At 38.8% G+C, this 19,923-nt stretch overlaps 1 protein-coding gene across 10 annotated transcripts in view; it reads left to right on the top strand.

Moving 5' to 3' along the window:
- Window positions 1-245: 245 nt before the first annotated feature.
- BUB1B (BUB1 mitotic checkpoint serine/threonine kinase B) overlaps window positions 246-19,923 on the top strand; it is a 45,878-nt gene continuing 26,200 nt past the window's right edge. For 4 of the 10 annotated variants that reach the window (XR_011141227.1, XM_068944318.1, XM_068944317.1 and 1 more), the window contains exons 1-23: window positions 260-362; window positions 1,095-1,257; window positions 2,307-2,366; window positions 2,649-2,793; window positions 3,567-3,763; window positions 3,866-4,044; window positions 4,157-4,356; window positions 5,330-5,424; window positions 7,386-7,612; window positions 7,846-7,952; window positions 9,179-9,276; window positions 9,536-9,588; window positions 10,082-10,192; window positions 10,418-10,502; window positions 10,879-10,981; window positions 12,385-12,671; window positions 13,610-13,800; window positions 15,876-16,022; window positions 16,204-16,316; window positions 16,573-16,734; window positions 17,473-17,615; window positions 19,087-19,258; window positions 19,559-19,665. Coding sequence is in view for 6 of the 10 variants with exons in the window: in XM_068944318.1 (XP_068800419.1) it covers window positions 1,115-1,257; window positions 2,307-2,366; window positions 2,649-2,793; window positions 3,567-3,763; window positions 3,866-4,044; window positions 4,157-4,356; window positions 5,330-5,424; window positions 7,386-7,612; window positions 7,846-7,952; window positions 9,179-9,276; window positions 9,536-9,588; window positions 10,082-10,192; window positions 10,418-10,502; window positions 10,879-10,981; window positions 12,385-12,671; window positions 13,610-13,800; window positions 15,876-16,022; window positions 16,204-16,316; window positions 16,573-16,734; window positions 17,473-17,615; window positions 19,087-19,258; window positions 19,559-19,665 (3,125 nt within the window). In the remaining 4 variants the exon portion in view is untranslated. Of the gene's footprint in view, window positions 363-1,094; window positions 1,258-2,306; window positions 2,367-2,648; window positions 2,794-3,566; window positions 3,764-3,865; window positions 4,045-4,156; window positions 4,357-5,329; window positions 5,425-7,385; window positions 7,613-7,845; window positions 7,953-9,178; window positions 9,277-9,535; window positions 9,589-10,081; window positions 10,193-10,417; window positions 10,503-10,878; window positions 10,982-12,384; window positions 12,672-13,609; window positions 13,801-15,875; window positions 16,023-16,203; window positions 16,317-16,572; window positions 16,796-17,472; window positions 17,616-19,086; window positions 19,259-19,558; window positions 19,666-19,923 lie in introns of all 10 variants that reach the window. The other 6 variants (XR_011141229.1, XR_011141228.1, XM_068944321.1 and 3 more) reach the window with 4 other exon arrangements.

The following is a 19,923-nucleotide window of genomic DNA, read 5'->3' as shown; positions in this document are numbered from 1 at the left end:
ACTTCTATACGTGAGGCTGGAACACGCTTGAGGAGAGGTGGCGGGGCCTGCGCCTTCCCCCCTCACGCGCCTTCCTCCCTCACGCCTCAGGCGCAACCGCCACCAGGCCGCGCCTCAAAGTGAGGCGCCCCCAGCGCCCGGGCCAGGGGCGTGCGCTGCCCGAGGGAAACTACAGCTCCCATCATGCACCAGTGCGGCAGGGCCGGCTGACGGCGCAACCAATCGGAAAGGAGGGAGGGGGAAGCTGAACGCATCGGCCAATGGGGAGGAAGCGGGCGGCGGTTGAAGGTTTGAATTTCAAAGGTGGCGGATGGTCGGTCGGCGTTAGCGCGCTCGCCGCGGGTCTTGGGCTGCTGCGCTGTGTGAGTGCGGGGCTGGGCGGTGCCGTTGCGGATGTGGGTTTTGGCGGGGCAGCAAGGGGGTTAGAGGGTATCTAGCTCTTCCCTCTGGTTCCGGCTGCAGCGGGAGGGCAGAGGAGGAGGGGAGTGCGTTCTGGGGAGCAGCGGCCATGCTCAGCCCTGAGATGCGAGAGTTCTGGAGCCGTCTAGCAAACAGCCCCTTCTCCTTTCCGTCCTGTGTCTCTGCCTCCCTCCCCGACCCCTCTGGTCGCAGCCTGGCCGCAGGGAGACAAGGTTTCGGGTCTCTCCCGTGCTGCTACCTCCCTCCAGCTGGTGAGGAGGCAGGAGTCCCGGCCCGGCTTATGGGGCTGCTGAGCCTCCTCCCCTCGGCAGGAGATCACCGCCGATCCGCCTCAGCGAGGGTGGCAGCCTCGGTGGGCGGAAGGGAATAGGCAGGGGGCGGGGGGGGGCGGGGAGAAGGAAACGCCTTACTGTGTTGCAGTTTTTTCTGCTAAGGACGCCTGTCCGAGATTGCTGACTGTAAAGAGGTTTCTAGCTGTTGTTTCGTGTGATTCCCGTGAACAGGAATCAAACACCTGATTTCCTCTAAAAGTTGGGGTCTAAATGATTGCTTAAGGCTACACAGGGAGTGTGTGGTGGGTCAGCTAATTAAACTGAGATCTGTCAGGTTTCAAATTAGTACCCTACCTCAGTATTTAAATCAGTATTTTCTCTATTGTTTCTTCATAAACGCAGAATTTAAGGGGAAGCTGGTCATGTCACAGGAGTGGAACGATGAATGGGAGCTGAGCAAAGAGAACGTGCAGCCCCTGAGGCAGGGACGTGTCATGTCCACCTTGCAGGAAGCCCTGGCTCAGCAGGAGACTTCCATCCACACTGCTGTTCAACTCAAAAAACAGTAAGCAATGTCTGGACACCTTCTTTCCCCTTACTGCCTTTTCATCTGTTTTCCTTTGCCACCTTTATCACTACTAATCTCATGAGCATAAACACAAGAGAACAGAAGAGCAAGAATTTTTTGTAACTTATGTCTATGCTAGCATCACACTACAGATATTTAAGACTAATTGCTGTATGTGCTGTACAGATAGAATACTGGTGCCATGGATAATTCTATTTGTAGGTTAGCAATGGAGCATTTAAACTGCAAACACTAAGGAGACTCTGTTGTGCTTTTAAATGTACTCATTAAGAGAAATAAGGCTACAGGGAGGAAGAGTTTTTGTCTGATTGTTTTGTTTTATCTTTGCAGTGGTAATCTGCCAAGTAAAACCACTGAAAAGGAGAGCACAGTCTCTTATACAGTAATCTATTGAAGCAGGTTATTTCTCCAGAGATAAATGTTTCTTACAATTATGACGTCTGAGGGAGAAGCCGTCATGTTGCAAGGATGGAACGATGTGTGGGAGCTGAACAAAGAGACAAGATGATGGCTGTCAGTGTGGCCACTTAGAAGTCTTAGCTATGCTCTCCAGTGCAGTTCCGTAGCTGTCTGATCAAGCATTTTCCATCAGCCTGTGTAATCTAATCTCCTCCTTGGCTTAAATAAGGCATATTTCATGGAAAAATGAAATTTTTCATTGCAATCTTTCCATTTGCTAATAACTTTGCAAAATGAAACAAGAATTATGTCAAGGGAGATCATATGAACTTTGGAGTAGAAATTCTTCAAAGTATGCATTGGAAAGGTTGTACCGATGTCTCTTCTTGTGCAATATTTGGAAGTAAGTTTCCTAGCACTTTCATTCTGAAGAAGAATCCAAATATTTATTTTCTGGTTTTTTGGGTCTCAGTACAAAATCAGGTCTAAACATATGATAACCTAACATTTTTTTTAAAATGTGGACCTACAAAGTAGTATAAGTAAGAGTGGAGGTCTTAGTTTACACAGTGAACGCTTTTATGGTTTTACAAATGTCTTTAACGATTGGACAATATCTTTTCTAGAGAATTTGAATCAGAAATCCGGTTTTATTCTGGAGATGATCCACTGGATGTCTGGGACCGGTAAGCTTCCTTTTATTTCAGAAGAATGAATGGAAAAGTTACATTTATGTCACTAAAATGTTAGATTCCCTCATAAAAGCTTGAAGAAAATTAATTTAAAATAATACTGAACTAGTTAAAAGAGCAAGTGTATTTAAAAAAAACTTGGAGGCAGGGGGGAAGTAATCCATAGTGTCTGTTTCAGTACTATGCCTATTCTTGTGTTTCTCCTTACCCTGTACAGAAACAAAGGCCATATGTTTTATTCAGAACTGTCTTCCTATGAACATATTCCATCTCTAGGTACATCAAGTGGACAGAGCAAACGTTCCCCCAAGGTGGAAAGGAGAGTAATCTCTCAGCAATATTGGAAAGGGCTGTGAAAGCACTCAATGAACAACAGAGATACTACAAAGATCCCCGCTATCTTAATCTCTGGCTCAAGTTTGTGAGTGTTTTGTGAATATTTCTTGGGTGCTACTCTTTCTTGCTACTTTTGGGTATCATTTGCACATGGCTAATCTGAATTTCTTCAGAGTCAAAGAATATGCTTTACCACTAGTGCAATATTAGAGGTATCTCTCTACAAACGTGTTATCTACTCTTCAATTCCATTTCTCACTTCTAATAGAATCTTCAGGTGTTTTTCAGGTTCATTCAGTTCAGACAGCTACGAACTTTTTAAATTTTCTTTTGTAAAACTAAGTTGAGAGTGTTCTGGTCTTGCCTGTCTCTGCTTTACTTTGTTTTTTTTGTTTGTTTGTTTAATTGTTCTGTTTTGTAAAAGGGTCACTTTTCCTCTAGGTTTAGCTGTCTGAGATGATTTACCAGTCCCTATGTGGATTAGAAATATATTGTACTTATCTAAAGATAATTATTTTCACAAATATTAATATGCCATACTTCAGTCATTGAATTATCTCAGATAAAACTTCTAAGAAATGACTAGCTTTAAATATGTAGGCTGGAGTTAAGGGAGTGGTTATAATATTGTCAAATATGTACATGCAGTCAAAGGTCTTTCTCGTTATCGTTCTTCCCCTCTTGAATTTCTCTCTTTTATCTTATGCATTGTGATATGATACGAGTCTTCTAAAGGGAGGACGTATGGTTGTATTTAAATCAATGGGGGGGGTCATACAGGAGCATCAAAAAGCAGGTGTTGACTTGGAATCCTTTTGTAGTTCAATGCAATTATAAAAAATACTTTGGATATTTCAGGGAAATTGTTGTAACGAGCCCTTGGATCTGTACAGTTATCTACATAGCCAGGAAATTGGCACAACACTGGCACTACTCTACATTACATGGGCAGAAGAACTTGAGGCTAGAGGAAGCTTTAAGAAAGCAGACTTAATATTCCAGGAAGGTCTTCAGCGCAAGGCTGAGCCTTTGGACAAGCTCCAGTCCCATCACAGGTAAGCTTCCTCCTAAAGGGAGGAACTTGGACTATTTTTAAGTGCTTCAGTGGATACCTGCTAGGGTGAAGTTTCATGCTGACTTTTTCAATATTTTTGCAGGCAATTTCAGGCCCGTGTTTCTCGACAGACACTACTGGGGCTTGAGGAAGCTGCTGATGAAAAAGACCTTGATCTTCTGGGAACTGCAGAACCTCACAGAAGCTCATTGGCAGATCTAAAAGGCAGGGGAAAGAAAAAAGTGATAGCGCCAATCAGTCGTGTGGGAGATGCACTTAAAGGTACATTCAAGTGGTGAAACTGTATGTTCTTGGAAAAATAATATACTTTTGTGAAATTTACACCTGAGTATGATGGGTTAAAGGTTGATTTGCATAATTCTCCTGCTTATAGCCACGAACCGAAACAGAAGCTTACGGAATCCAACTTCTCAGCAGCTTTCAAGTAATCTACGTTTTGCTGTATTTGATGAAAATTCAGCTTCAGCTGCTGGACCTGGTATTCCTGTACTCACACCTCAGCCATGGACAGCACCTCCAGTTCCAAAGGCCAAGGAGAATGAATTAAGTGCAGGACCTTGGAACTCTGGCAGGGTAAGGAAAACTGCTTAATACGCTCATTTAGAATACTTCTGTATTCTCTTTCTGTCCTGCCTTAGTCCTATCTGTTACGCCTTTCATGAAGTTTATTTGTTAGATGTCATTTAAAAAAAAAAAAAAAAAAAGCTGCAACTAACAGAAGAGTTGAGTGGCTTTTCTTTTTTTTTAATTTGCTTTCACTCAAATGTGGTGCTCGTTCTGGCTTGTATTACACAGAATAACTTTTTATGAACACTTTGTGCTGTGTTTAAAAGCTACACAAAGGAAAGAGGTTTGTCTGTTGCTGCCAAAATGAAGATAGTTGAGTATACAGTTGTATGAAAGATGGTGGAAAAGACGACCCAATCTTTAAAATATCTCCACTACATAAATTTTTTTGCCTGAGAATTTTAGGGAACTTCAAATAAGCAGATGAGAATAAAATGTTGGCAGACTAAATTCCATCTATCTTCTCTTTAATAACTGACTCCAAAAGCAGTTCATCTTCAGGAATTTTTGGGGTGTTGGAATGGCCCCTGAGAAGAAAATGGAGAAGTCTGGAGCCTCTTTGTCTTAATTCTTCATTATTATCCCCTCTATTGCCTACAATCAGTCTTGGATGAAAAAAAGGATAATAGCCTCTCTGGAAAGCAAACAAGAAACAATTGGAATCTCCTGCTTTGCCAGTATTCCCTCAGAGTAACAAATAAGCTAGGCCTTGTTGAGAATGTGGAGGTGGGAGGTGTATGTTTAGCTTTTCTAGGTGCTGGGGCCCAACTAAAATCCGTGCCTGGCTAATGTATCAGAAGGGAATTACTCTTGCAAATCAGCCTTGGGGAAAGTGTGTGTGTGTGTGTATGTATATGTATATTTTAATAAGAAAAACTAGCAGAGCTGAGGACTGGGAAAATGGAGATTCAGAGAAGAAAGGAATGTAAAGTTTAAAAATGAATCTTTAAGCTGCCGACACTGACTTTTTCTCCCTCAGCGTCCTCGTAGTAGTGCAAATTCTGGTATGGAAGCACCCGGTGCATTGCCCAACTTCACCCCATATGTGGAAGAGTCAGCTCAGCAACAAGTAATGTGAGTCTTCACCTTAGTTTGAAATGAGAATGTGCGTTTGAAATTTTCAAAGGTGCTTCATAAGATTCCAACTCTTTTGACTGAGTAGTCAAACCTCTAGCTATAAGAAGATTTAAAATAGGTCAACCTCGGAATTATCAGTGTTTTAGCTGAACGGCAGAGGCTTCAGAGGAGGATTCACAGGGACATGGGAGGCATTTGACCATCAGCGCCCATTATGCGCCTATCATGTCTGTATATGGTAAATAGTTTAAATAGTTACTGGTCTAATTTGTATTTACACAAAACCAGTTACCTGTCTTAGGATACTGTTTGTTGTGAAAGCAGTCCCAAATTGATACAGGCTTATTGCTGTTTTCCTCTATCTTGGGAACTCTATGCTGACTCTGTATGGAGTTTCATTCTGAAACAAGCTATCAAAGTTTCCATGACAACAGTGTGGCTTCAGTTATGGAGGAGTATGCTATTTTCCTGACACTACTTTCCCCTTTATATAGTGCTTACTGAAATGCTGATAAATCCCAGGAGACGGGCTTACTCCATTTTGTTACAGTAGGAAGAAATGCATCATTTTGAAAAGCTGCTTACCTTTCTTTCTCAAGTGGCTAATGATATGAGTGCTTTTTTTTTTTTTTTTTTGAGTTGCATGTATAATTAAAGAATGCTGAGAGGTTGCTAACAGTAAACTTTTCCCATGAGTTTTGTGTGTTGCATGTGGACTGCAGAGTAGCTCTGACCAAAGGTATACCATAATTTTAGAATATGTGAAATATCAAAATTGTCTAAACTATAAAACTGCTTTTTGCTCCTGGAAGTCAGTAATACCATGTAATTAGATCTCCTGACATGCTGGTCTCTCTTAGATGAAGACTTATATTTACAGAAGGCAGCCTCTTTTTACACAGGGGAAAAGAAGGGAATGGGTGAGAGCTGAGTATCATGTTTTAAACATGGATTTGTTAAATTAGCTGTAAGTAGCTTAAGTAGTCTTACACTACGTAATAGAAAGAGTTTAAAGGCAGATATTTTTCTGACTTTGAGTCAATTGCCTCATGATGCAGTAGTCAATTAGATGGAAAGAGGTGTGTTGACACTGTGTAAAGATATTGCAAATCATGTTATGTTATCAAGGGTTATCCAAATGTTTGGGTAGGAGGACCCCATAGTGACCTAGCTAATTAACTCCTTTTCCCTCAACTCCCCCCCCCCCCCCCCTCCAAATAAAAAACACACTTTTTAAAGCCCAACTGTTAGGGAGTACATTTTGTGCCTCCTGGTCTTAGAGTTGTGAGTCCATTTTAAAAGTGAAACTTAACAGCTTTCTTAACGATGTCTTTTTAACTGTTTTGAGTTAACTAATCACCCAAATCACAGTTAAACACTTCTCATTGAGTTGTTGAGATCTGAATTTATTGAGGTATGTGTAACTGGGAAACTCATTCCTGTCATTCAGTATGTAGAACACTTTCCTTGAGCAACCTCTGCTTTTGTTGCATCTTACTTTTTTTTTTTTTTTTAAGTCTCAAATACAAGCCTTATCTAGTTCAAGATCTTTCATTTTTCAGTTCCGCTAATTCTTAAAGTAAACTGTTTTGGAGGATGGTTAGCGACTTCTGACCTGTGCATTCACACAGATCACTAGAGCTAAAGTAAAAATAAATCCCACTCCAGAAAGCACAGCAATTTAGAGTATCGTGAGATTTTTAATTTCTTTTGGGGGCCTTATTATCACTTCCTTGTTTTTTCTGGTTTACTGGTTTATACAGTTATGAGTTGGTGTATTTCTATTTCTGTGCTATCCTTCCATTTTTCTTCCTTGTTTTGTTTGTCTATCAATTCACCAGATTGTCTCTTAGGCTGTTCTGTAGCTAGATTCTGAAATTAGCTCTTTTCTCACCAGTGCTTTCTTTTATTTGTGACAATGAAGTTCCTAAACTCCAAATATTAACTTTTTCCTTCAGGACTCCCTGCAAAATTGAACCCAGCATAAACCATGTTTTAAGTGCTCGCAAACCTGAGAAAGAGGAGGATCCACTACAGCGAGTGCAAAACCATCAGCAGGATACTCAGGAAAAGAAAGAGGTGGTGATGTATTGTAAAGATAAAGTTTATGCTGGAGTGGAAGAATTTTCTTTGGAAGAGATTCGAGCTGAAATATACAGAAAGAAAGCAAAAAAGAAAACGGAAGGTATGCCTCAGAGTGGGATGACTTAAGACTTCCTGAGGTAAAATTGTACTCCCAATTTTTATTGGCATACCAGTTTTTTACTGCAGCTGCTGTTCTACTGGAATAGTTATTTTGGCCACTCTGAGGTATAGAGAAAGCAACACAGCTAAATACTCCTTTAGGGCGTATTTAGGTTTTAGCCACAACTTGCATCTAAAATATGCATGGTATCTTACCAGCTTTCTCATCTTTAGAGGAGATGCAGGCCATAGCACAGAAGAAGGAAGAGATGCAACGGAGAATTGAGGAGCTGGAGAAGAAACTGAAGAAAGATGACAAGCAGCAACAACCACATGAGCAGGTATTGACCTCTTCATTTATCTGCTCTTCTACAAATAGCTGCTATTTTAAGTGAAGGTGCTAGTGGAAGAATATCTAATGTGTTTCTTGGCTAATTTTTCTTCCTTTCTTCCTTTCTTGGAAATGATGCTTCAGTCTATTGTACGCATACACTGGAAATGTTACCCAGTTGATGAAAGCTCAAAGAAATATTCCGTGCCCCCTACCATGTGCTTTCACTGCAGGAGTATAAAATCAAAGGCTTAAAATCTTGTAGTGTAACTTAACAATACTTGTGAAATTATTTAGGAATCAGGCAAGAGAAGTTATGCTAAGGTATAAACTTCTAAATTATTTAATAAAGATCTGCTGAATGCTTAAGGGTAAACGGCTCTTTCTTAAACTCTAACCACCAGTGGTTTCCTTCTATCTAGAGAAGTTGGTAATGCAAAAGAAGATAGGAGCTGAAGCTAGGGAAATGAGTAAAGGGTGGCAAAGCAATATCTGATTCTTGCTTCCAAGACTCATAGATAGTAGCACACCTTATCATGCAATACATTTTTTTTTTTTTTTTTTATGTGCAGAGCAGTCTTGAGCAGAGACCCTTCCAGTTTTATTTAAATACTAAGCAAGTATACTTTGTTCTATCGTTGTTAAGTATTGTTTAACTAGTTGGAAAACAAGAGCTATTTTCATGTATGTTGACAACAATTTTAAACCCCAGTTTTCATGTAGGTTGCAAATCACAATTAAAAAGTTAATATTTTAACGCTGTTCTTGTTCCTGACTATATCAGTTTGTGCTAATAAAACGTTCTCCCTCTCCCCTTCCAAAACACTGTATTAGTAATAGATATGTTTTAAATGATGAAATGCATCAAATTCGGAACGTTTTGTAAGTTATGTAGCTGTTTACAAACATACATAGAATGTTTACAAACATTACAAACAAAAATAGACGCCGTGTAGCCTCTTGATTAACAAAAATACCAAATGAAAGTTTTAGATTTTACTCTTTACAGCTATATATGTATGGTAGGGGTTGTTTGTCTGTATTCTCTTTGGTTAGTACAGTAAAATAAACTTTCTCATGCAAGTAAACTAAGTACAAACAAAAATGGCTAAAGAAAATTATTATACCATCAAGGCTTTAATGACCTGCACAGAATTATCATAGCATTCTTGGAACCTTCTTGCATGGCTTGTGATTTCATCAATGCGGAACCAAAATACGCTGTTGTTCTCACAGCCAGCAGAGACAAGAGTGTCTTCACCACCTTTGGAACTGCAAGGAATTCCTTTTTCCAGCGCAACAGAACTTGGAGAGAAACAGTCTCATTTGCAAAGGTAATATAGACTTTCTTTGTAAGCAACGAGAAAATTTGTGGGGATAACTATTTGAGGAGCATGGATCATTAACAGAAAATCTGCTCCTATCTAGGGAAAGGGTACCCTTAGGCCTCAGCCTGTAACCAGAATCTGAAGTCTTCAAAGAATTAGTTCTTTTACAGCTAGCATAGGACAGCTTGCCTTGCTTTTTTACAAAGTCTGCTTATGTTTTGTGAGGGTGTAAAATATAAGAAACAAGTTTGTATCTTGTTCACAGTGAATCCCAACGGTCAGAAGATACTCGGCTGCATAAACCAGCTTGTTCCAAGAGTAAGTAGTATTTAAATTTGTATCATTTAAGAGAAGGTTGCACAGAAGGAAAGTGTTCTTTCAGGTGAGTAGCAAAACCCTATAGCAAACTAAAAACCAAAGCCTAGGTGGATTAGAAGAATGAAAATAAGAACGTGCTAATGTCAAGTGCTTTTAACTTTATTCAGCAAAAGACTGAGCACCTGAGGCACTTAATGAAGAGATCTGTTGTTTGAAGAAACTTTCAATCAGAAGAGCTATGTTTTTTTAATAGTTGAAGAGCTTTGTTCACTTTCATGTATGCAGTCTCACTAAAATCTGCTTATTTAAAAAACAAAAAATCAAACTACCCTTAAGATTGACACTATCTTTAGTCCTCTTTTTGAGGATTTGGTAGTGGTCTACAACTGGAAACTGTATATTCATTTGCTGCATTCTAAATTCAGTTGTTGGGCAGCGTGCACGCTGAAGAAATTTACTTTTGATTTGAGTTGACTATTGTGTCTATTGACAGAGGTTATCCAGTCTCCTGGTGTACACCTGGATATACAGGGAGGGAGTGTGTTTTTGGACTCTGAGGATGAACAGGAAGACCAGAGAGCTGAAGCCAACCTTAGTAAGAAAGGTACAGGTTTTGTGTGGTTCTCTGACATGACAAAACCAAGCTGGTTTTTATTGGTTGTTTGTTCGAACACTCTCCTCCCCGCCCATAAGATACTTTAAACAGTGCTGTAACTTCTTGCTAGGACTGGTACTTTTAATGCGGCATATTAAATGTTTTAAGAAGTATTGAATCTGCTGTTGTGGAAAAACTGTTGATATAATAGAGCCTTTTGGTTTTCTTTTATAGATGTAGCTCTCCATCCTCCGCTGGATCCTGCTACATTTTTCTCTATATTTGATGAATCATCTACTTCAGCAAACCAGAATATCAGGTTGAATTACTGAAGACCTAGATTTGGGGAGGAGGGAAAAACTGAAGTACCAGCCACTTCCGTTAAGAGCTGAATTACAGGACTCACTCTTGTCTGGGTGTGGGTGGTTTTTGTTAGATTTTTATTTTTATTTCCTTATACTACTTGGGAGACTCTGTGGCTGGGAAATATTCTCCTGGTGTTCCTAGATCTTTTCACAAACTACTTAGGGTGCTATATAAATTTTCTTTGTTCTGGAAAGCAGTATGTATTGCAATTTTCTGGTTTAGAAAGTGGTTCAGATTGAAGTGGCCAGTAAACTTAAATTCTTGAGAGAAATCTCTGAAGATCAGAAACTGTGCTAATAAATATTTAACACAATATAACTTTATCTTAGTTGTTCTACAGGTCATACACAGAAAAGTGCCCGGCGCCCTCTTGCTATTCGTAAATCTTCGGATTGTATCACGGCAAAGGAAAACGTACTACCAGAAGCTTGTGTAAGGAAACAGTTTACCCTATAGCAGATTTCCTGACAAGGAGAAGCCAATGTGGAATGTTCTACTGTTGAACCGAGTGAGATTGCCTGGACTGACGAGTCCTTGATATGATATAAGCAAGAGTCCTATGCTTCTGTCTCGCATGGCAATGATTGAATTGGGTGATATTAAGATTACACTGGAAATGTCATGGTTTTACTAGACTTTAAGGTGGCTAGTACAGAGATGGTGGTAGAGAGCTTTTAAAATTTTAATCAAGAGACTAGTGGTCAGGTTTCCTCACTGTACAACTATTTAAAAACATTTGTGTGATGAAGTGTTATCTGAAATACTGCATCCTCTTCCATCCACTTTTCTTATCACACATCTGAACAAGCATCTCAACCCTCTGTTCCTCACTTAAAGCACAACCTACTTGAATCCTCTAAACCTGTGCACCCTCTATCTTAAGCCATCCTGATTCTTTGTCCTTCTCTGGCAGTCTTGCAGATATTTGTAAAGCATTCAATACAGCCATGATTTGCTGTCTCATCAAAGGACTTTGTTACTGTATGCTAGCAATAAAGCTTTAAACTGAGAGGGTTTTATCCTGAACTAGGAAGGATTTTATAGTACAATTACACTATGAAATAACTCGCAGGGTTAAGTAATTCACGGTGAGCACTGCGCTGCTTTTGATTCCAGAGTTGGTGAGGATATCTACACAGTGCCACTTTGCGTGCTCTAGTGGTTTTCAATGCCCAACGCTTTAGTCAACGCTTACGTTATTTGCTTATAACTGAACTGAAATGAGGGTGGCAGATAGTAAGTAGCCTTTAATAGTTCATGGTAGCTCTTCAGTGCTCTAGAATGCGTGCAACAATGCTACCCTTTCTAGTTTGGAAAAAACATAGGCAAATATATTATGGTCAGGGTTCAGTTACCTAGCTCAAAAGAGCATATAGGTAGCGTACCTGAAGACAGGGTGTCAGATTCAAGTTGAAAGGTGGTAAGCTGGAAAAAGGAAGAGAGAAATGTTCTCTGTAATGACTAGGTGAGGGATTATTATGGGACTGGCATGACTAAAGGAAAGAGTGACCTGGAAGATAAGAGGGATAAAGATAGTGGAAAACTAACTGAAAACTAACACTACGTATGGGAGGCAATTATGTCAGTTTAAAAATGTGGTGACTTAAATTTTTGTTTTAATTTATCTACAAGTACAATATTTTACACCTAGTAACTGCCTATGTGACAATTTTTTTTATGCATGCTTTTTTGCCTGGTAGGAATATGAAGCACATCTGTGCACACCTTATGAATTTGACAACAGGAAAGGGGACAGGGAGGAGACAGCTTTTAAATAAAGCCTATAGATTTTTATGACAAATCATTTTTTTGTTTTCCTTTCCTGTTTGTTGCAGGATGAGCTGAATGGAATTGAACCTTTGACTGAAGATGCAATTGTGACAGGCTCTTACAAGAACAAAACCTTTTGTGCCAACCCAGAAGACACCTGTGATTTTGTTAGGGCTGCCCACCTGGCATCAACTCCCTTTCATGGTGTGGTAGCTCAGAGAATCCCAGCTCCCGCTTATTCAGAGAGCACCCTGAAGGAAGACTGTCCAGAATCCAAGAGCACCCCTCTGAATCAGCAAATCCCTGGGTGTGAAGGAACGTACAATGAAGCTCTTTGTGCCAAGAAACTGAGGTAATTATAGCAAAGCATTGTCTGCCCTTTACCTGTGTGTCTTTGATTGCAGTTTCGCTATGCTGTTTCTGAAGAAGCAATTTTTCAGAAAGATCAGAGTGTACTTAGACTCCAAGCTAGAGAAATGGTAGTGTTGTTTTGCCTTGAGCAGATTTAAGAACTAAAAAAGTAATAACAAGTTCATTTGACTTTTCACTGTTGATGCTGCAGGATTTAACTCTATTCTCTTTCTACTAAAAATAACTTGCAAAGAGATTCATAAACACTTTCTCTGTAACCATAGAAATTAAAAGTAGAATCATCACTTTCTTTTGTACTTGAATGTTTCTGTAGTTGTTTCAATATATAAAAGGGATCTGATGATTTAGATCTCTTACGGGGGGGGGGGGGAAGCTGACAAACAACCCACTGTTTCTTATTATTGTAAAGAAAGTCATTGATTGTATCGTGTTTTCTTAATTTAGAACTGAGTTTCATTTGCTAGTTGTTAATACGTAAATATGTACACCAAGCTGGAGGTGTGTGTTTATTTGGCAAGCTCCCTGGGAAGCCGTGCTGATTATAATTGGGAAGGAAGAGCAAGAGTGATTTTTTTTTTTTTCATTTTGTGCTGCTTTAAAAGCATTTGCACTTCTTTATTGTAAGTCTGAATTTTGGTAACTAAGACAGTAATGAACGTTCAGCATCTCTTCTGCTATAGCTGCCATAGTTAAGGTAAGATAAGATAAAAATCATCTGTAGACTAAGAATGGATGTGAACAATCACTGGAGCTAAACTGATGCTCCAACATATCTTTTTTGATGAAGTGGAGAGTTAAAAAAGGACATCTTTGTTTAAGAAGTCTATGGATGCATGGTATACTTTCATAGTCACTAGCTAGCCTTATCTAGCCATTGCGTTCTCTGGAAGTCTGAATTGTTGATGACTTTATTTACAGTCCGATCATGGAAGCAAGTCAGGAAGATACTCGCTCGTCAGGTTCTTCTGTCTCCCCAGGATCTTCTCTTTCCTCTGTTACACAAATATCCACTATTAAATACCTGCATATCCCTGAGAAATTGGAACTTGCTCAGAGCCTGCCTGCTGAAATGGCTACCGATTCCGGAGGTATCGGTGAACACGTTACTGGTTAGTACTGAAACCGAATTTCACTCAACAAATAACTTGCACCTAAAACTAAATTACGATCTTTTCTGTACATCCTACGTTCTCTACCCTTTATGTATATTTTCTGTTGCTTTGACTTGTGGAGAGTTTTAGTCCCATCATACTCGTTTAGCCAAGGTATATAGCGTAGGACATACAGTCAACATCCAAAAATTTCTTGGATGGTTTTGTTTTGTTTTTTTTTCTTTCATAATCATCTTACTGTGGGTTCTGATGTATCAGTAAGTGCCACATGGAAAAAGACAATTTTGAATCTGATAAATAGAAGTTCCATAACTCTGGTTTTAACCTTGCAGTCAGTTTTGCATAAACTACTATGCTGCTTTGCAGTATTCTTTCCTACAGAAGAAAAAAAAAAAAACTTATATCACTATGGTTAACTTCATTTCTCCCTTCTTCTAGACGAAGACTTTTGTTTCTCTCTGTTATAAAACTTTATATTACAGTTAAAACAGGAATGCTCACAGAAAGCCTTTAAAATTTGGCCTCTAGAATTAAGTTTGTGTTGAATGAGGTTTTAAGGAATTTAACTCCTTTACCTTCTTTGATTTCAGTTTATGATGTTTTAATTAGAATTGTTTATCTAAAAATTCTCAGTGTGTATATATTCTAGGGAATAATATGACATTGTGTAGCTGCAGACTACATGATCCAAAAAGTTTGGTATCACTAGTGTTTTATAATGAAATGTCCTAGGTCCCCAGCATAAGATAGCATTCTTTTCCTAATTCCGCTTAACATAACTGAAATACTGTGGATAAACCCAGTATTTAATTATATCATCATATGCACTAGTCTTTGTAGCAAGTAAAGATTGTTCCAAAAAAAAAAAAAGGGGGGGGGGGACATTTCTTCAGATGTTTCAAGCTAAACCTGTGATTGTCCCTTTTGCTCTCCTCTGATCTCTCGTAAAGTGCAGTTCTGAACCTAGATGTAGTAATTCTGCTGAAGACTTAATGCCGTGTAAAGCAGAAACATTACTTCAGATGTCTGTCAGTGTATTCATGTTAAATATTCCAGGACATTTCATATATTTGTGATAGCTGTTCCAGTGTTTCACTATTTAGCCTGCAACCTACAACACTTCCTAAATCCACTTCCACAGCATTACTTTCTAGCCAATCTCCAACTCTCCTGCAATACTTTTCAAATAAATATATATGAATAAATATATATGTGTATCACTACCTGCTATTACATAGTACATTATACTGTTTTATATTTTTGTACTGTGAAAGACTGTTAATCAGACTTTTTTGGGAGAGGAAGTCAGCAGAAGCCAGCTACTCCTGTTGTGTTTTAGTCTGCCTAATCACTGGAAGTCGATACTTTCAGGCTGTATCAGTTCTCCCAAAGACAAAGTTATCCTCCTGGATAATAGAACAGAGAGGAAGCTATCCAACAGATAAACTCAGACCTACATCTAGTTTTCCTATGTATTTTCCAGGAGGTGAAAGCCATTAAATTCATACTGTTGCAATGAGCAGCAGAGTCAGAGTCTGACTTTGTAGTGTGTGTGTGTATATATATATGTGTGTGTACAAACACCACACACACCCCCCCCCCCTTGCTGTATTGAAAAAATTTCATTTCAACTAAGCCCTTCAGTTTAAAAAAAAAAAAAATCACAAATTGATCATTTATTCTAGAAATAGATTAAGAATTGAATTGATAATTCTCAAAATTATGAGACTGGTTTCTGCTGTGGCTGAGCAGAGGTACCTAATCTAATTCATAGTTTTGTCTGTTCTGTGAAAAATACATTTTTACAAGATTTACTACAGAAGAATCATTGAGGCCTCAAGATATGCTAAGATAGTTTTAAAGATAAGAGTTGTTTTCACTTTATGGAATGAGAAACTATTGGGAAAAGATTATCTGACTTGCTGAAAGGTAATGCAGTAAATCAGTATGCAAATAAAGTCCAGTTAAATGCTTGCAACATCCATGTCACTTTCCTCGCCAGATATGATCATTTCACAAAGAGCATCAACACCTAGACTGGGCTCATCTTTTTCTGTTATTTGCCTTCCTAGGTGATGACATAACTCAGTTTTTGTGGAGTGATGAACAGCGTAAAAAGCTCTTAGATCCTATGCCAGAATCACTGACTGCTTCTCCAGGCTTTCATTTGGAGAATGGATCTCTGCCTGTGATGGTATTTGAGAAAGAATTTGAGCTAGGTAAGTATTCCAGGCTTTCTAGAGTGCAAGGCTTCTCTTTATGTTCTGAATTGGTTTGGAACATAACATATCTCATGCTCGCTCCCCTCCCAAGTTTTATGGCGGGGAGGTGGGGAATGGCTTGAATAGTCTGAGCGCATATATTTGCCTAGAAACCTTGAATTGTAAACTTTCATAACAGGAAATGAGACTTACTGTATCAAACGGGAATATTGGACCAATGAAGAATACAAGATGGTTTTTGCTGTTCCAGCTAACTTTCCCCAGCTGGATGCAAAGGGATTTGCAATAAAGGTAACATATGATGTTGTTTATACATGAAATGTGAAATCAGCCATTTTAGCCTACTATACAGTAAACTTGTTCTTGCTTTCTTAATTCCATGCATAAAGCTAGCTATTTCAAAATCTCTTTCTCATTGTGAATATAAATTTGAAGTTTCTGACTGCAGAAAACGTGTTCCATAGTAAAGCGGGGAAGGGAAAAAAATATGAAGATGAGCAATTTTTGCTTTATTCCAAAATAAATGTTCTTCTGTACCTTCTTATAGGTGTACTCTCAGCCTGTGCCTTGGGATTTTTATATCACGCTTCAATTACAGGAGCGTCTGAATACTGACTTTGACCAAAGCTTCAGTGAGAACTGCAGCTGTTTCTTGTACCAAGATGGCTGTGCTATTCTACATAGGGATATAAATCGCTTCACTCTTGGGGTCAGTATAGATGACCAAAGTGCAACTGTAGAAGACATGAACTCTTTCATAAGTACCAATAGTGAGTTTTGCCAGTCATTCCTGAAGATGGTTTCACATGTTTAATACTGTAGTCTGGATCCTCTGTTTTTTGTTTCACCTAAATGCAAATTAGGACTGTTTATTATATAGCCTTAGATAGGGCTAGTTTCTCATACGTAGGTTGTGTGCTTCTCTGAGACTAATTTAACTCATTCTTCACTTTTTCTTTATTCATGAAAGTGACAAGTGACATAAGCCAAGAACTGTATGTTATTCCACAATAGGGTTTGCATCTAAAACTCTTTTCTTGGCATCTTCTAGACTTCCGGTCTGCTATGGCATAGCATAAGGTCACATTTAGCATTTTGCTGAAGGATTTGTGTTTAAATAAAATATGGTAAATACATTTTTGAATTGTTGCATAGGGAGGATATACATTAAATAATTTCAATCTTCAGTTAAATTTTGTCCTCCTCTGTGTGTGTTGGTTTTTTGGGGGGAGACAGTGGGGCGCAGCATTCCTGAATAATAGTGTCTTCTGAGAGCTCGTGGTGGTTTTAATTCTGGTAGGATGATCATGGGGAAAATCTGACTATACTGAATTTAGGGTGGTACTGTTATCTCTGTACCGCTGACTAGAAAAAAAGTGAGCTATAAATATTCCATTTTATTTGGGGTAGAATGGCATATAGATATATGTTTGTTCGTTATTTTCAGGATGTTATTCGTGGCTGCAAAGCCATCACAGAGGAAGTTATCGTGTTGGTTGTTTACAATCTTCTGGGTGTGGTAGAGAAGCTCCACAAAGCAGAGATTGTCCATGGAGGCTTGAGTCCAGAGGTCTTCTTTCTGGGAGACAGGTTAGTCCGTTTGTATAAACGTGGGAGGACATATTATACTCCATTTCAGCTACAACTCTTATGCTTTTTGTAATTTCTTTGCTTTAGTTAGTGTTCTGATGTTGTAGTTCAGGTTTTTTGGGTCAGAGACATTTTCTAGGCTGCAATGTATTCTGAAAGTAGGGAAAACGTTTTGCTTAGAATAATCCTTTGTTTTCTATGTTTCTATAGAAAGACATAACTGCACAATGATGATGTAAAATGTGTGTTATATTAAACTTTTCACTATGGTAAGTTAGAAATTTGAGAACACTAGCAACTGTACTGGACAGCTAACTATATACTGATAAATAATTTGCTTTTAGTCTTAAATATCTGAAAAACAGGATGATAAAGATTTGAAGGGCAGATGAGAGTGCCTGCATATTCCAGTTGCTAAATAGATTGCTTGCCTTCCTGCTACAGTCCAGCTGGTAACTTGATGAACAGATCCAGTTTTCTTTTTTAAGCTCTTCCCCAAACTATGTTAATGAAGTCACATATCTCTTGGAATATTAATCTGTGAACTAAATGTGGGATGATATTAATTTTGGAATGTCTAATGATCTAGATTGAGATACATTTCTATTAGAAGAAATTCAGTGAGGCTGTTCTTAGTCTTCATTGATATATTAAAAATAGCTATTGACTGTAAACTTACTTTTAACCTACAGTCATCTAATACAGTCATCTAATAGATAGGAATCTGGCTTGATGGGCTTAGAGGCCTACTGTTAGGTTTATTTTGTTTTTCCTGTGGTAAATACAAACCCAACTTTAGCTGCCAACAATTTAGGGTAATGATTCTTCTCCCTCTCCCTCCCCCTCCCCCCCCCCTTTTTCCTTGGATAGTAGACATGATCCTAGGATAAGTCCCTAACACAAATAAATGGAGTCAAAAGTACAAAGCAGGCTTATTGCACAGAAGTATTTTAGGTAGGATAGTAGGAAGAATCTTGATCTGTTTATATTGTTGGCCTTGCACTATGTTCTGGCATCCATCCAAATGCTTTCCTCCCTGCCACTCCATTTTGTGTTTCTTCTCCCTAATGTGTAGAATAGGGAAGGTTTAGTAAAGTACTATGAAGCTTAATTCTTTCATGTATAAAGTATCCTGAGATCTTGAGAAGGAAGGAGGGAGAATAAGGTAAATACAACCCTATTTTCTTGTTACAGTTCCTCCAACTGTGCTTTTGGTGACTTGCAAATGTCAAAACAGCATCAGTGTTTAGTGTTTCCCGTTGCCTTCTTTGGAGATATCAGTGTTCTCTCTAAGCTTCGATCTGCCCCTGGCTCACCTTACTTCCAGGTGAAGTCCTTCTAATAGTAGTTCTTAAGCTAACCACCAGAGGGGAGCATTGACATAGACTTGCCTCTGCTACATGGTTTAAAAAAAAAAAAAAAGAGTTCTGTAGGTGGCTTGTCTTACCCATTGTTTGTTTTCTTTACGCAGGATCTGTGATCCATTTGCTAATGATGAGATGACTAGTGCTCTGAAGATAGTGGATTTCTCTCACAGTCTGGACTTAAGACTGCAGCCTCAAATAAGTTTGCCCAACAGCTTTCCAATAGCTCAGACCCCTTATGGACAACAGCTCCTGGCAAAAAGTTCCTCTCCTTATCAGGTGAGTCTATATTTAGCCAAATAGCTTAACTTTTCATCTAACTACATATTTGGCATTTGAAGAGACTAGCATCATTGTTCTTGACTTGCTGATTTTTTGTGACTGCTATACTTATTTAGGAACTTAGGATAAGACCAAAATCTTCCTTTTTGCAGTTCTGTTTCCTTAGCAACTTTGTGGACGATTCTGATGCAATCACCAATTCAGCCTTAAATGGGTAAAAGTACCAATGTATGAAATCTGTAGCAGACTGCAGAAATCAACAGAAGCTCAATTTTCTGATGTCTACTGTGGTTGCAGGTAGACTTGGTTGGCATTGCAGATATAGTCCATTTGATGCTGTTTGGGGATCATGTCCAGGTCTATCAGGAAAATTTCACCTGGAAAATCAGCCAAAATATATCCAAGTAAGTTCTTCTTCAGAGGGGGCTTCTGGGAAGGAACAGGCTGCTTCTAATTTCCTCTGCTTTCTTTACAGAGGTAGCATTTTCAAAGCTTAAAGCACAGAACTTATGCTCTTGGCAACAATACTGTGTTCTGGGGAGGATTATGGTGAATAAGTCTAGTAAATTCCAAAGTTATAGTACTTAATGTTTGAGTACATAGTACTCAAAAGCATCAAGTACTGTAACACACTAAGTACTATACAAACATTAAGTATTATA

The sequence above is a fragment of the Struthio camelus genome, chromosome 5, assembly GCF_040807025.1.
Source record: "Struthio camelus isolate bStrCam1 chromosome 5, bStrCam1.hap1, whole genome shotgun sequence".
Taxonomy (NCBI): Eukaryota; Metazoa; Chordata; class Aves; order Struthioniformes; family Struthionidae; genus Struthio; species Struthio camelus.
The sequence above is the reverse complement of the archived record's forward strand: the minus strand, read 5'-3'. Positions and strand labels throughout refer to the sequence as shown.